General features: G+C 41.6%; 1 protein-coding gene across 1 annotated transcript; it reads right to left on the minus strand.

The window, feature by feature from the left end:
• Positions 1-8,814: 8,814 nt before the first annotated feature.
• LOC128561594 (kynurenine--oxoglutarate transaminase 1-like) lies at positions 8,815-10,405 on the minus strand. Its single transcript, XM_053556033.1, has one exon. The coding sequence runs from the start codon at positions 10,374-10,376 to the stop codon at positions 9,231-9,233; it is 1,146 nt and encodes a 381-aa protein (XP_053412008.1). The 5' UTR covers positions 10,377-10,405; the 3' UTR covers positions 8,815-9,230.
• Positions 10,406-12,261: the final 1,856 nt, after the last annotated feature.

Consider the following 12,261-nt stretch of genomic DNA (forward strand, 5'->3'; position numbering starts at 1 on the left):
TATTGAATGCAGTGGATCTGATCTGAGTGGAAATTTTTTTCAATTTTATACCATTCAATATGATATTGGCTGTGGGTTTGCTCTAGATGGCCTCTATCAGTTTAAGAAATGTCCCTTCTATGCCTAATTTCTTAAGTGTTTCTGGTCATGAAAGGATGCTAGATATTATCAAAGGCTTTTTCTGAGTCAAAAGAGAGACTCATATGGTCTTTGTTGTTTATTTTATTGATGTGATGTATTATATTTATAGATTTGCATATGTTGAACCAACCCTGGAAACCTGGAATAAAACCAACTTGATCGTGGTGTATAATTTTTTTGAAGTGTTGTTGAATTCTGTGTGCTAAGATCTTATTGAATATTTTTGCATTGATATTAATGATATTGGTCTATAATTTTCTTTCTTTGTTGGATCCTTTCTTGGTTTGGGGATCAGGGTGATATTTTCTTCATAGAATGTGTTAAGAAGTATTCCTTCTTTTTCTATGCTTTGGAAAAGGTTGTATAATATAGGTACTAGTTCCTCTTGAAAGGTTTGATAGAATTCGGATGTGAAGCCATCCAGTCCTGGACTTTCCTTTTTTGGGAGATTTTGTATTGTTGATGTTATTTCAGTGATTGATACAGGTCTATTCAAGATTTATTTCTTTTTTCTTTTTCTTTTTTTTTTTTTTTTGAGACAGAGTCTCAAGCTGTCACCCTGGGGAGAGTGCTGTGACATCACAGTTCACAGCAACCTGAAACTCTTGGGCATAAGTGATCCTCTTGCCTCAACCTCCCAAGTAGCTGGGACTACAGGCACCCGCCACAGAGCCCATCTATTTTTTGGTTATACTTGTCATTGTTGTTTGGCGGGCCTGGGCTGGATTAGAACCCGCCAGCTCTGGTTTATGTGGCTGGCGCCCTAGCTGCTTGACCTACAGGCACTGAGCCCTATTCAAGATTTCTAATTCTTTCTGGTTTGAGTCTGGGAAGGTGGTGCTTGCAGGTATTTTCATCCATTTCCTTCAGATTTTTATATTTCTGGGAATAAAGATTTTTGTAGTAATCATTGAGGATTTTTTGAATTTCTGAGGTGTCTGTTGTTATTTCTCCATTTTTGTTTCTGATAGATGATATTAGAGATTTTACTTTTCTGTTTCTGGTTAGGTTGGCCATAGGTTTATCAATTTTATTATTTTCAAAAGACCAACTTTTTGTTTCGTTAATCTTCTGAATGATTCTTTTGTTTTCAATTTCATTTAATTCTGCCCTAATTTTGGTTATTTCCTTTCTTCTGCTGGGTTTGGGGTTGGTATGTTCTTCCTTTTCCAGTTGCTTGAGATGACCCATTAAGTTGTTGGCTTCTTTTCTTTCTGTTTTCTTGATGAAGGCTTCCAATGCTATAAATTTTCCTCTTAGGACTGCCTTTGCAGTATCCCACAGGTTTGGATAATTTGTGTCTTCATTATCATTTTGGTCCAAAAATTTGGTGATTTCCTTCTTAATCTCGTCTCTGACCCAGCTATCATTCAGCCTAATTTAGTTTCTATGACTTTGAGTATGAAGATTCCAGCTGCTATTGAATTCAACTTTTATTCCATGGTGGTTTGAGGAGATACAAGGAATAATTTCTATTATTTTAAATTTGCTGAGGTTAGACTTGTGTCCTAGGACATGATCTATGGGCTGATGAGAAGAATGTATATTCAGTTTTATTAAGGTGAAATGTTCTGTAGAGGTCTGTAAAGTCCATTTGTTCTAGGGTCAGGTTTAAGTCTAATCTATCTTTCCTTCCTTCCTTCCTTCCTTCCTTCCTTCCTTCCTTCCTTCCTTCCTTCCCTCCTTCCTTCCTTCCTTCCTTCCTCCCTTCCTCCCTCCCTCCCTTCCTTCCTTCCTTTCTTCCTTCCACAGAGCCTCAAGCTGTCACCCTGGGTAGAGTGCCATGGCATCACAATTCATAGCAACCTCCAACTCCTGGGCTTAAGTGATTCTCTTGTCTCAGCCTTCCAAGTAGCTGGGACTACAGGTGCCCACCACAATGCCTTGCTATTTTTTTGTTGTAGCTGTCATTGTTGTTTGGCAGGCCCAGGCTGGATTCAAACCCACCAGCTCTGGTGTATGTGGCTGGTGCCTTAGCTGCTTGAGCTATAAGCACCAAGTCAAAGTCTAATATTTCTTTGTTTAGTTTCTTCTCAGTCCAAAACTGTCTATTCCAAACGTCAAACAGATGTTAAAATCTCCAACTATTATAATGCAGGAAGATGTCAAGTTGTTCATGTTCATTAAGGTTTGCTTTATAAATTGAGGAGCATCCTGGTAGGGTGCATAAATGTTAATTATCGAAATCTCTTCATGTTAGGTGTTTCCCTTGAAAATATGTAGTGACCCTCCTTATCTTTATCTTTGTTGGTTTAAAGCCAATTGTATCTGCAACTAAAATCGCAACCCCTGCTTTTTTCTGTTTTCCATTTGCCTGTATTAAGAAGTCCATCCCTTCACCCTGAGTCTATTTTTATCCTTCAAGGTAAGATGAGAGTCTTATATATAGCAGATATCCGGTCTGAGTTTATGTATCCAGTCAGTCAGCCTGTGTGTCTTTACAGGACAATTTAAACCATTCACGTTAATTGAGAGAATTGATAAGCCTGGTTGGGTTGTGTTTTGGGTGTCATAATTTTCAGATGTCCAGTGGACATTTTTAATCCTTTCACCACTGTGGAAGTTGAGTTTTGTTCAAAAATTTCTGGGTGAGTTTACTTTGAAGGTAGAGCATTGTGCTGGTCATTGTGGAGGATGGGTCTGAGAGTATCTTGGAGAGCTGGTTTAGTTATGGCAAATTTCTTCAACATTTTTATGTCATTAAAGTATTTGATTTTTCCATCACAAATGAAACTCAGTTTAGCTGGATACAGGATCCTGGGCTAGAAGTTGTTTTGTTTTAGGAGATTGAAGTTTAATGACCACACTCTTCTGGCTTGAAACATTTTGGCTGAGAGATCTGCAGTTATTCTGATATTTCTTCCTTCATAGGTGATGTTTTTCTTACATCTAGCTGCTTGCAGAATTGTCTCCTTCATCTTAACTTTGGCAAAGTTAATCACAATGTGTCTAGGAGATGCTTTATTTGGATTGAGTCTTGCTGGGGTTCTGAGACTGTCTACTATCTGAAGTTCTGTATCTCTTGCAATACTTGCAAAATTCTCCTACAAGATCTCTTGGAGTAGAGCATCTGTACCTTTAGGACCATTGTCTTCTCCTTTGGGAATTCCTATAAGACAAATGTTTGATCTTTTGGATTGATCCCACAACTCTCTCAGGGAATGATTAGTTTTTGCTCTTCATTTGTCTGCCTCTTTGAGTGTTTGGGAACATTCAAAAGCTTTGTTTTCAGTTTCTGAGATCCTTTCTTCTGCCTGGTCAACTCTATTACTGAGGGATTCTACTGTATTTTGGAGCTCCTCAACTACCTTTTCATTTCCTTGAGCTCTGCAATCTCTTTTCTCATTATGTCCATCTCTTTGGTGACTTTGTCTTTGAATTCATTAATTTCTTGAGACAATCTTTAGAATTCAATTTCTATGTTTTCTTCTATTTATCTTATTTGCCATCCATATTCTGAATTTGATTTCTGACATTGCTGCCATTTGTCTATGCATGGCATCTTCAGTTGTGTCTCCTTTGTCATTTCTTGTGGAGGGTTGATCTACTCTAGTTATTTGTGTTGCCAGAGTTCTTCTGTTGGGTCTGCACCATGTTTATTTTCCACTATTTGGTTATTATAACTGGTAGGGTGAGATTGAATAGGGGTTCCCAGGTAGTAGAGACAGCCCCTTACCAAAGTGCTAGGCTTTGTAATTGTGGCTTATCTCAACCTTACAAAGGCCCCTTTCAGAGTTTTGGCCAGAAACTCTGAGGGCCTACTTGGTGAGATAGCACAAGCTAGCTCTGTTTTGATATCAGCCAACCTCTACCCTATCCTAAGAAGCCACAGTATTAGGGTTAAATCTTGGCTGTGAAGAGATACAAACAGCTGCAGCACCCAGTCCCCACCCTTCAGTTCTTTTCTGCTATAGAACTTCAAATGTCAACTTCAGAATGTCCCTGAGTGGAGAGCCCCATACACAAGTTCCAATTAAATTGTCTCAGGCAGTGCTAACCCTGCTCAACAGAGACGGATTCAAGGGTCTCCAAGAGCACAATTGGAACCAGGAATCGATACCCCAACCCACTAGACTCAGTCCACACTGTTGTCCACTTCTCTGCTCAGGGGCCCAGTTGGAGCCAGGGGCCACACCCCCACCTGCCAGTCTCAGTCCACTGCCTGGCAAGCCTCTGTTCACAGGTTCTGTTGGAGTCAGGGCACCACACCCTGCCCACAGGTCTCATTCCTCCCTCAGTAAGCCTCTGCTCACTGGCCCCGCTTGAGACAGGGGACCATGCCCTTGCCCTCAGGTCTTGGTTCACACCCAGGAAGCCTCTGCTCGAGGGTTCTGTTGGAGTCAGGGTCCATGCTTCAAGCTAATTCCTCCTCCAGCTCCAGTGACCCAGCCCAAATGGTAAAACTGCAAAGTTCTGGAGTCAGGTATCTTGGATGTTCCTTGTCTTATGTGTTGCGTAGCCAGGAGCAACAGTCTCCCTCAGGAGAATGACAGTCAGACATGGCCCAGACAGGAGGGACCCCCAGCCTCTAAACTTCGGCACAGGCTAAACTCCCAAATATTTATTTTCTTAAAGGAAATTTTTTTGAATTTTGTATAATATTAGTAAAATATGTCGTATTTTTTAATCCTTAAATCAGGGTCAGTATGCATGTTCTATAAAGGACAGATAATAAATATTTTATGCTTTGTGAGCAATGTAGTCTTTGTTGAAACAGAGTCTCACTTAGTTGCCCTTAGTAGAGTACTGTGGCTTCACAGCTCACAGCAACCTTAAACTCTTGGGCTTAAGTGATTCTCTTGCCTCAGCCTCCCAAGTAGCTGGGACTACAGGTGCCCGCTACAACACCTGGCTATTTTTAGAGATCTTGCTCTGGCTCAGGCTGGTCTTGAACTGGTGAGCTTAGTAGATCCACCCACCTTGGCCTCCCAGAATGCTAGGATTACAGGCGTAAGCCCACGCCTGGCCCTTTTGAAACTTCTCAACTCAGCTATCTTTGTGTGAAAGGAGCCATAGATAATATGTATATTAATTCAACTTCTGAATTACTGTAAAATATTACAAAAACTGGCAGTGGACAAGATTTGGCCTGTAGGCCATAGTTTGCTAATCCATGTTTTAGACCACTGAGAGTGTATCCAAGTTGACATCATATAAGTAGAAAATGCAAAGATGAAACTCATGAAAGAAAACATCACTGAAAAAAATATTCAAGAATGTTTGTTTAAAATTTTACACTAAGAAAGTATGAGAGAGAGCAGAATTCTGTTCCACATACAATTTGCAAACTAAATCATTATGTGTTTAAAAAATTGAAGTTAACACTTCAATTGAGATGTTTGTAGATTGAGATTGAGATGATTGTAGATTCACATGTAGCTGTAAGAAATAACTCAGAGAGATCTCGTGTACGTGTATAATCTGCCCAGTTTTCCCCTTTGGTAACACTTTGAAAACAATATCACAAACATGATATTGACACTGATTTAATCTACCAATCTTACTCAGTTTCCCCAGTATTAGTTATACCATACTTGTGTGTGTTTGTGTGTGTGTATTGTGTGTAAAGTTCTTTATGATGTTACCACCTCTGTTGGTTCATGTATCTGCTACTACTTATGGGCAGTTTTACAATCACAAGGATCCCTTGCAGCGGTTCTCAACCTGTGGGTTGCGACGCCTTTGTAACAATGAAAATACATCATGACATTAGGAAGGTTGAGAACCACTGATCCCTTGTGTTTTATGTTGATAACCACTATTTGCCCCCATCTCATCACTAATCCCTGGCAACCACTACTCTGCCTTCCATTTCTAAAATATTTTCCATTTCAAACTTTTGTACAAATGAAATAATGTAGTACATAGTTTTTTTTTTTTTTTTTCTCAATCAGCATAATTATCTGGAGATATATCCAAGTTGTTGCATGGGGTAATAATTCATAGCTTATTCCTTTTTATTGCTGAGTAGTGTCCCGTAGCACTATAGACTGACTCATATCCCCTCAATTTTCCTGCGTTGAAGCCCTGACTTGACTACCTGGAGAGCAGGCCTTTGAGCAAGTGATTCAGTTTAAATGAAGTCATAAGGGTGCGGCTGGGATCCAGCTGAACTGGCAATACTAGCAGAACTGGTATTCATATAAAAGACTTGGCTCTGCGGCTGTAGCTCAGTATAAGGCACCAGCCACATACATGGAGATGGTAGGTTCAAATCCAGCCCAGGCCTGCCAAACAATGACAACTGCAAACAAAGAATAGCTGGGTGTTGTGGTGGGTGCCTGTGGCCCAGCTGCTTGGGAGGCTGAGGCAGGAGCTTCTCTTGAGCCCAAGCGTTTGAGGTTGCTGTGACCTGCAATGCGACAGCACTCTACCCAGGGCGACATAGTGAGACTCTGTCTCAAAAAAAATAAATAAATAAATAATAAATAAATAAAAGACACCAGAGATCTCTTTCTATCCACACACCAGGATATACTGAAAAAAGTGGTTATGTGCAAGCCAGGAAGAGTGCCTGCTCCAGAAACTGAACCCTGTTGTAACCTTGATCTTGGACTTTTCAGCTTCCAGAATTTTGAGAACACAAATTTCTGTTGTTTAAGTTACACAGTCTGTAGGATTTTGTGATGGCAGCCAAGGCAGACTAAGACACATGGTATAAATGTGCCATAGTTTGTTTAGCCATTTGCCTGTTCCAGAAAATCTAGGATGTTTCCAGTTTTTTGATATTGTAAATCTATATGAACATTTGTGTATAGTTGGTTTTATTGTTTGTTCATTTTGTTTATCAGTTGTTTGTTTTTTTTTTAAAGTAAGTTTTCATTTTGTTAGGATAAATGCCCAGAAGTGCAAGTGTTGGGTCATATGGTAGCTCCATGTTTAGTTTTTCAACATTTTGCCAAACTGGTTCCCATAGCTGTTGTACCACTCTGCATTCCTGCCAGCATCATGGTATGAGTGACACAGTTTTTCTCCATCACCATTGGTGGTGGTATCAGTTTTTATTTTAACCATTCTATTGATATGTAGCAGCATCTTACTGCAGTTTTATTATTATTTTTTAAATTAAATTAAAAATTTTTTTTTGAGACAGAATCTCATTTTATTCCCCTCAGCAGAGTGCCATGACGTCATAGCTCACAGCAACCTCAAACTCTTGGGCTCAAGCAATTCTCTTGCCTTGGCCTCCTGAGTAACTGGAACTACTGGAGCCCACCATAACACCCATCTATTCTCAGAGATAGGGTCTTGCTCTTGCTCTGGCTGGTCCCGAACTTGTGAGCTCAATCAATCTACCCGCCTTGGCCTCTGAGAGTGCTGGGATTACAGACGTGAGCTGCCATGCCTGGCCCCTTATTGCAGTTTTAATTTGTGTTTCTGTAATGGCTAGTGATGTTGAACATCTTACATGTTTATATAATAATAGTATGTGTGTTCTATTCAGTAAAAAATACACCAAGATTTTGCTTCTTTTTTCCTATAAGTTTTATAAATCTATGTTTTATGTATAAGTCTATGATCCATTTTGATTTAATTTTCACATAGGTGTGAAAAGTGAAGTTCTTTTTTTTTTTCCCCTCTTATGGACATCCACTTCCTCCAGGACTACAGAGAGGACCATTTCTTGGAAGAGTCCTCTGTTGAATTGCTTTTGCACCTTTGTCAAAAATCAATAAATCATATATGTGTGGTTACTGTTGTCAGGATTTCTCTTTTGTTTCTTTGGTCTATGTGTCTATACTGTCTGTATCATAATTTCTTGATTACTGTAATGATATAGTAAGGCTTAAAATGGGGTCAACTGGGGTGGTACCTGTGGCTCACTGGGTAGGGCACCAGCCCCATATACCGGGGGTAGCAGGTTCAAACCTGGCCCCGGCCAAACTGCAACAAAAAATAGCCAGGTGTTCTGGTGGGTGCCTGTAGTCCCAGCTACTCGGGAGGCTGAGGCAAGAGAATCGCCTAAGCCCAGGAGTTGAAGGTTATTGTGAGCTGTGATGCTGCGGCACTCTACCAAGGTGATAAAGTGAGACTCTGTCTCTAAAATAAATAAACAAATAAAATGGGGTAGAGTAATTCCCACTTTATTCTTCTTTGTTAAGATTGTTTTAACTATTGTAGGGAAAATGTTTTTTCATATACATTTTAGAATTAGCCTATGTCTACAAAATAAACTTGCTGGAATTTAGATATAAATTGCATTAAATCTATGGATCAGTTTGGGGGAAATTGACAACTTTTTTAGAATATAAAAGTATAATTTTATTTTATGTTAGATAAAGGGAAGAGAATGGGGGAAGAGATGAGAAAGAGAAGAGAGAAAAAAGCAGAGAGTGAGAGAGGGAACACGGGGAGGAGGGAGAGAGAAAAGGAGCAAAAGAATGGTGTGGCGTCACAAAGGAAGAATGCCAGCAGACAACTTTGTTATGTTGAGTCTTCCAGGCTATGAATGTGGTATGTCTCTCCATTTATTTAGATCTTTTAAAAAGATTTTTCGTCAGTATTTTATAACTGTCAGCATACAGATTCTGTCCATTTTTGTTAAGTGTATGCCAAAGTATGTCATTTTCTTTGGAATGACTTAAACAATACTGCATTTTTAAATGGGGTATGTATATGAATCATTAGTATATAGATATGTGATTAATTTTTTTTTTTTTTTGTAAGTGTTTAAGTAACTTAAAATTTTATTATGGGTAGAAATGAGTGGCTTGAGGAATCAAGACTAAACGCAACTTCCCAAGGTCAAGATTAGATAGGACAGGCAGAGGTTACGCCTGAGCCTTAGCTAGGGCATGCAAGGCTGGCAACATGAGGCTGGACACACTGAGGGACTCTGCCCTGTCAGTCCAGCCACACTGGGAAGACCAGAAGCAACCCAAGGCCCTGTGACTTGACCCACAGAGGGGCAGGAAGAGGTCAGGTCAGGCCTCCTTCACCTTGGGGACAGGAGTATCGGCACTGTGGGGAGGGGACACCTGACTTCCCATTCTGTCACAGAGAAGGAATCTCCTGGCACCATCTTCCCCTGACCTAGAAAGAGACAAGAGTGTGTAGGGACTAGAAGGGTCAGGGCCCAGGAGGTGGCATCAGGGCTTGAGTTCAGCCTTCCACTTCTGCAGCTTCTCATCCATGGCCTGGAGCGTGGATTCATCCTTCACAAAACAGAAGCGGATATAGTGGTCAAAGAGCTTCCGATGAGGTTCGCTGTAGAAGATGGACACAGGGATGGACGCCAAGCCCTTATTCTTGATCATCCACTTGACAAAGCGGCTGTCGTAGGGCTCATCTGCAGTGCCAGGCAAGTCAGGCATCCTTCTCTTGAAGTCCGAGATGTCTGTGATGAGGAAGTAGCTGCCCTGGGGGATTATGGGCTTCAGGCCCACTGATTGCAGGCTGCGGATCATGTTGTCACGCCTGCGCTGCATGGCCTGCGGGAGCTCCACAAAGTAGCTATTGGGTTGGCCGAAGTGCACCTGCTCCCGCTCAAAGCTCCAGGCTACTGCAGCCTGGCCCTGTGTGGGGCAGTGGAAGATAGAGTTCTGGTGTACAGTCCGCAAGTGCTTCATGATGGTATCTGGACCCAGGACCCAACCCACCTTCCAGCCAGTGGCGCTAAAGGTCTTGCCAGCACTGCCAATGGTCAGGGTCCGTTCCCACATGCCAGGGAGGCTGGCGATGCTGACGTGCTCATGGCCGTCATAAACCACCCACTGGTAGACCTCATCACTGATGCACACCACACCGTGCTGCTGGCACAGGCTGGCCACCAGCTCCAGCTCCTCCCTGGAGAACACCGGCTTCAGGGACACAAATACAGGGTGACCCCCTGCCATCAACGTCATGGGCTCATAACAGTCAAAAGCGGGTTCAATGATGATGACCTCATCACCGTCATCCACCAGGGCCTGGAAGGATGTGAACAGGGACCCATAGGCTCCCACAGTCACCAGCACGTTCTTGTGTGGGTCCACTTCCTGGCCCAGCAGCTTCCCAAAGAAACTTGCCAGGATCTCTTTCAGTGGTGGGTAACCAAATGGCTTGGTGTACTGGTTGAGCATGAAGTCCCCGCTGACAGCACGCCGAAAGGCTTCCAAAGCGAAGTCTGGGGGTGCGAAGTCAGGGAATCCCTGCCCCAAGTTCACAAAGCCAGGCTCACTGGAGAGTTTGACAAATTCCACCCAGGGATTGTGGTCGATCCCATTGAGTCTTCGGGCCTGCAGCTGTTTGGCCATGGTGAGCTGGTGACAAGCAAATAGGTCAGAGTTAGAATGTATCTCGATATGTGATTGATTTTTGTGAATTAATCTTGTACGCTGTGATCTTGTTAAATTCACTTAGTTATTGTAGGAATTTTTTTTTTTTTTTTTTTTTTTTTTTTTTTTTTGTAGAGACAGAGTCTCACTGTACCGCCCTCAGGTAGAGTGCCGTGGCGTCACACGGCTCACAGCAACCTCTTAACTCTTGGGCTTACGCGATTCTCTTGCCTCAGCCTCCCGAGCAGCTGGGACTACAGGCGCCCGCCACAACGCCCGGCTATTTTTTTGGTTGCAGTTTGGCCGGGGCTGGGTTTGAACCCGCCACCCTCGGCATATGGGGCTGGCGCCCTACTCACTGAGCCACAGGCGCCGCCCTATTGTAGGAATTTTTAATTTTTTAATTTTTTAAATTTTTTTTTTTAATTTCTTTTATTTATTTATTTTTATTGTTGGGGATTCATTGAGGGTACAATAAACCACGTTACACTGATTGCAATTGTTAGGTAAAGTCCCTCCTGCAATCATGTCTTGCCCCCATAAAGTGTGACACACACCAAGGCCCCACCCCCCTCCCTCCATCCCTCTTTCTGCTTCCCCCCCCACATAACCATAATTGTCATTAATTGTCCTCATATCAAAATTGACTACATAGGATTCATGCTTCTCCATTCTTGTGATGTTTTACTAAGAATAATGTCTTCCACATCCATCCAGGTTAATACGAAGGATGTAAAGTCTCCATTTTCTTTAATGGCTGAATAGTATTCCATGGTATACATATACCACAGCTTGTTAATCCATTCCTGGGTTGGTGGGCATTTAGGCTGTTTCCACATTTTGGCAATGGTAAATTGAGCTGCAATAAACAGTCTAGTACAAGTGTCCTTATGATAAAAGGATTTTTTTCCTTCTGGGTAGATGCCCAGTAATGGGATTGCAGGATCAAATGGGAGGTCTAGCTTGAGTGCTTTGAGGTTTCTCCATACTTCCTTCCAGAAAGGTTGTACTAGTTTGCAGTCCCACCAGCAGTGTAAAAGTGTTTCCTTCTCTCCACATCCACGCCAGCATCTGCAGTTTTGAGATTTTGTGATGTGGGCCATTCTCACTGGGGTTAGATGATATCTCAGGGTTGTTTTGATTTGCATTTCTCTAATATATAGAGATGATGAACATTTTTTCATGTGTTTGTTAGCCATTCGTCTGTAGTCTTCAGAGAAAGTTCTATTCATGTCTCTTGCCCATTGATATATGGGATTGTTGGCTTTTTTCATGTGGATTAATTTGAGTTCTCTATAGATCCTAGTTATCAAGCTTTTGTCTGATTGAAAATATGCAAATATCCTTTCCCATTGTGTAGGTTGTCTCTTTGCTTTGGTTATTGTCTCCTTGGCTGTACAGAAGCTTTTCAGTTTAATCAAGTCCCATTTGTTTATTTTTGTTGTTGTTGCAATTGCCATGGCAGTCTTCTTCATGAAGTCTTTCCCCAGCCCAATATCTTCCAGTGTTTTTCCTATGCTTTCTTGGAGGATTTTTATTGTTTCATGCCTTAAATTTAAGCCCTTTATCCATCTTGAATCAATTTTTGTGAGTGGGGAAAGGTGTGGGTCCAGTTTCAGTCTTTTACATGTAGACATCCAGTTCTCCCAACACCATTTATTGAATAGGGAGTCTTTCCCCCAACGTATGTTCTTGTTTGGTTTATCGAAGATTAGGTGGTTGTAAAATGTTAGTTTCATTTCTTGGTTTTCAATTCGATTCCAAGTGTCTATGTCTCTGTTTTTGTGCCAGTACCATGCTGTCTTGAGCACTATGGCTTTGTAGTACAGACTAAAATCTGGTATGCTGATGCCCCCAGCTTTAT

This window comes from Nycticebus coucang, chromosome 12 (assembly GCF_027406575.1).
Source record: "Nycticebus coucang isolate mNycCou1 chromosome 12, mNycCou1.pri, whole genome shotgun sequence".
Taxonomy (NCBI): domain Eukaryota; kingdom Metazoa; phylum Chordata; class Mammalia; order Primates; family Lorisidae; genus Nycticebus; species Nycticebus coucang.

Excerpts from the sequence above, each read along its gene's own strand:
- LOC128561594 (XM_053556033.1), bottom strand. The coding sequence starts at position 10,376 with ATGGCCAAACAGCTGCAGGCCCGAAGACTCAATGGGATCGACCACAAT.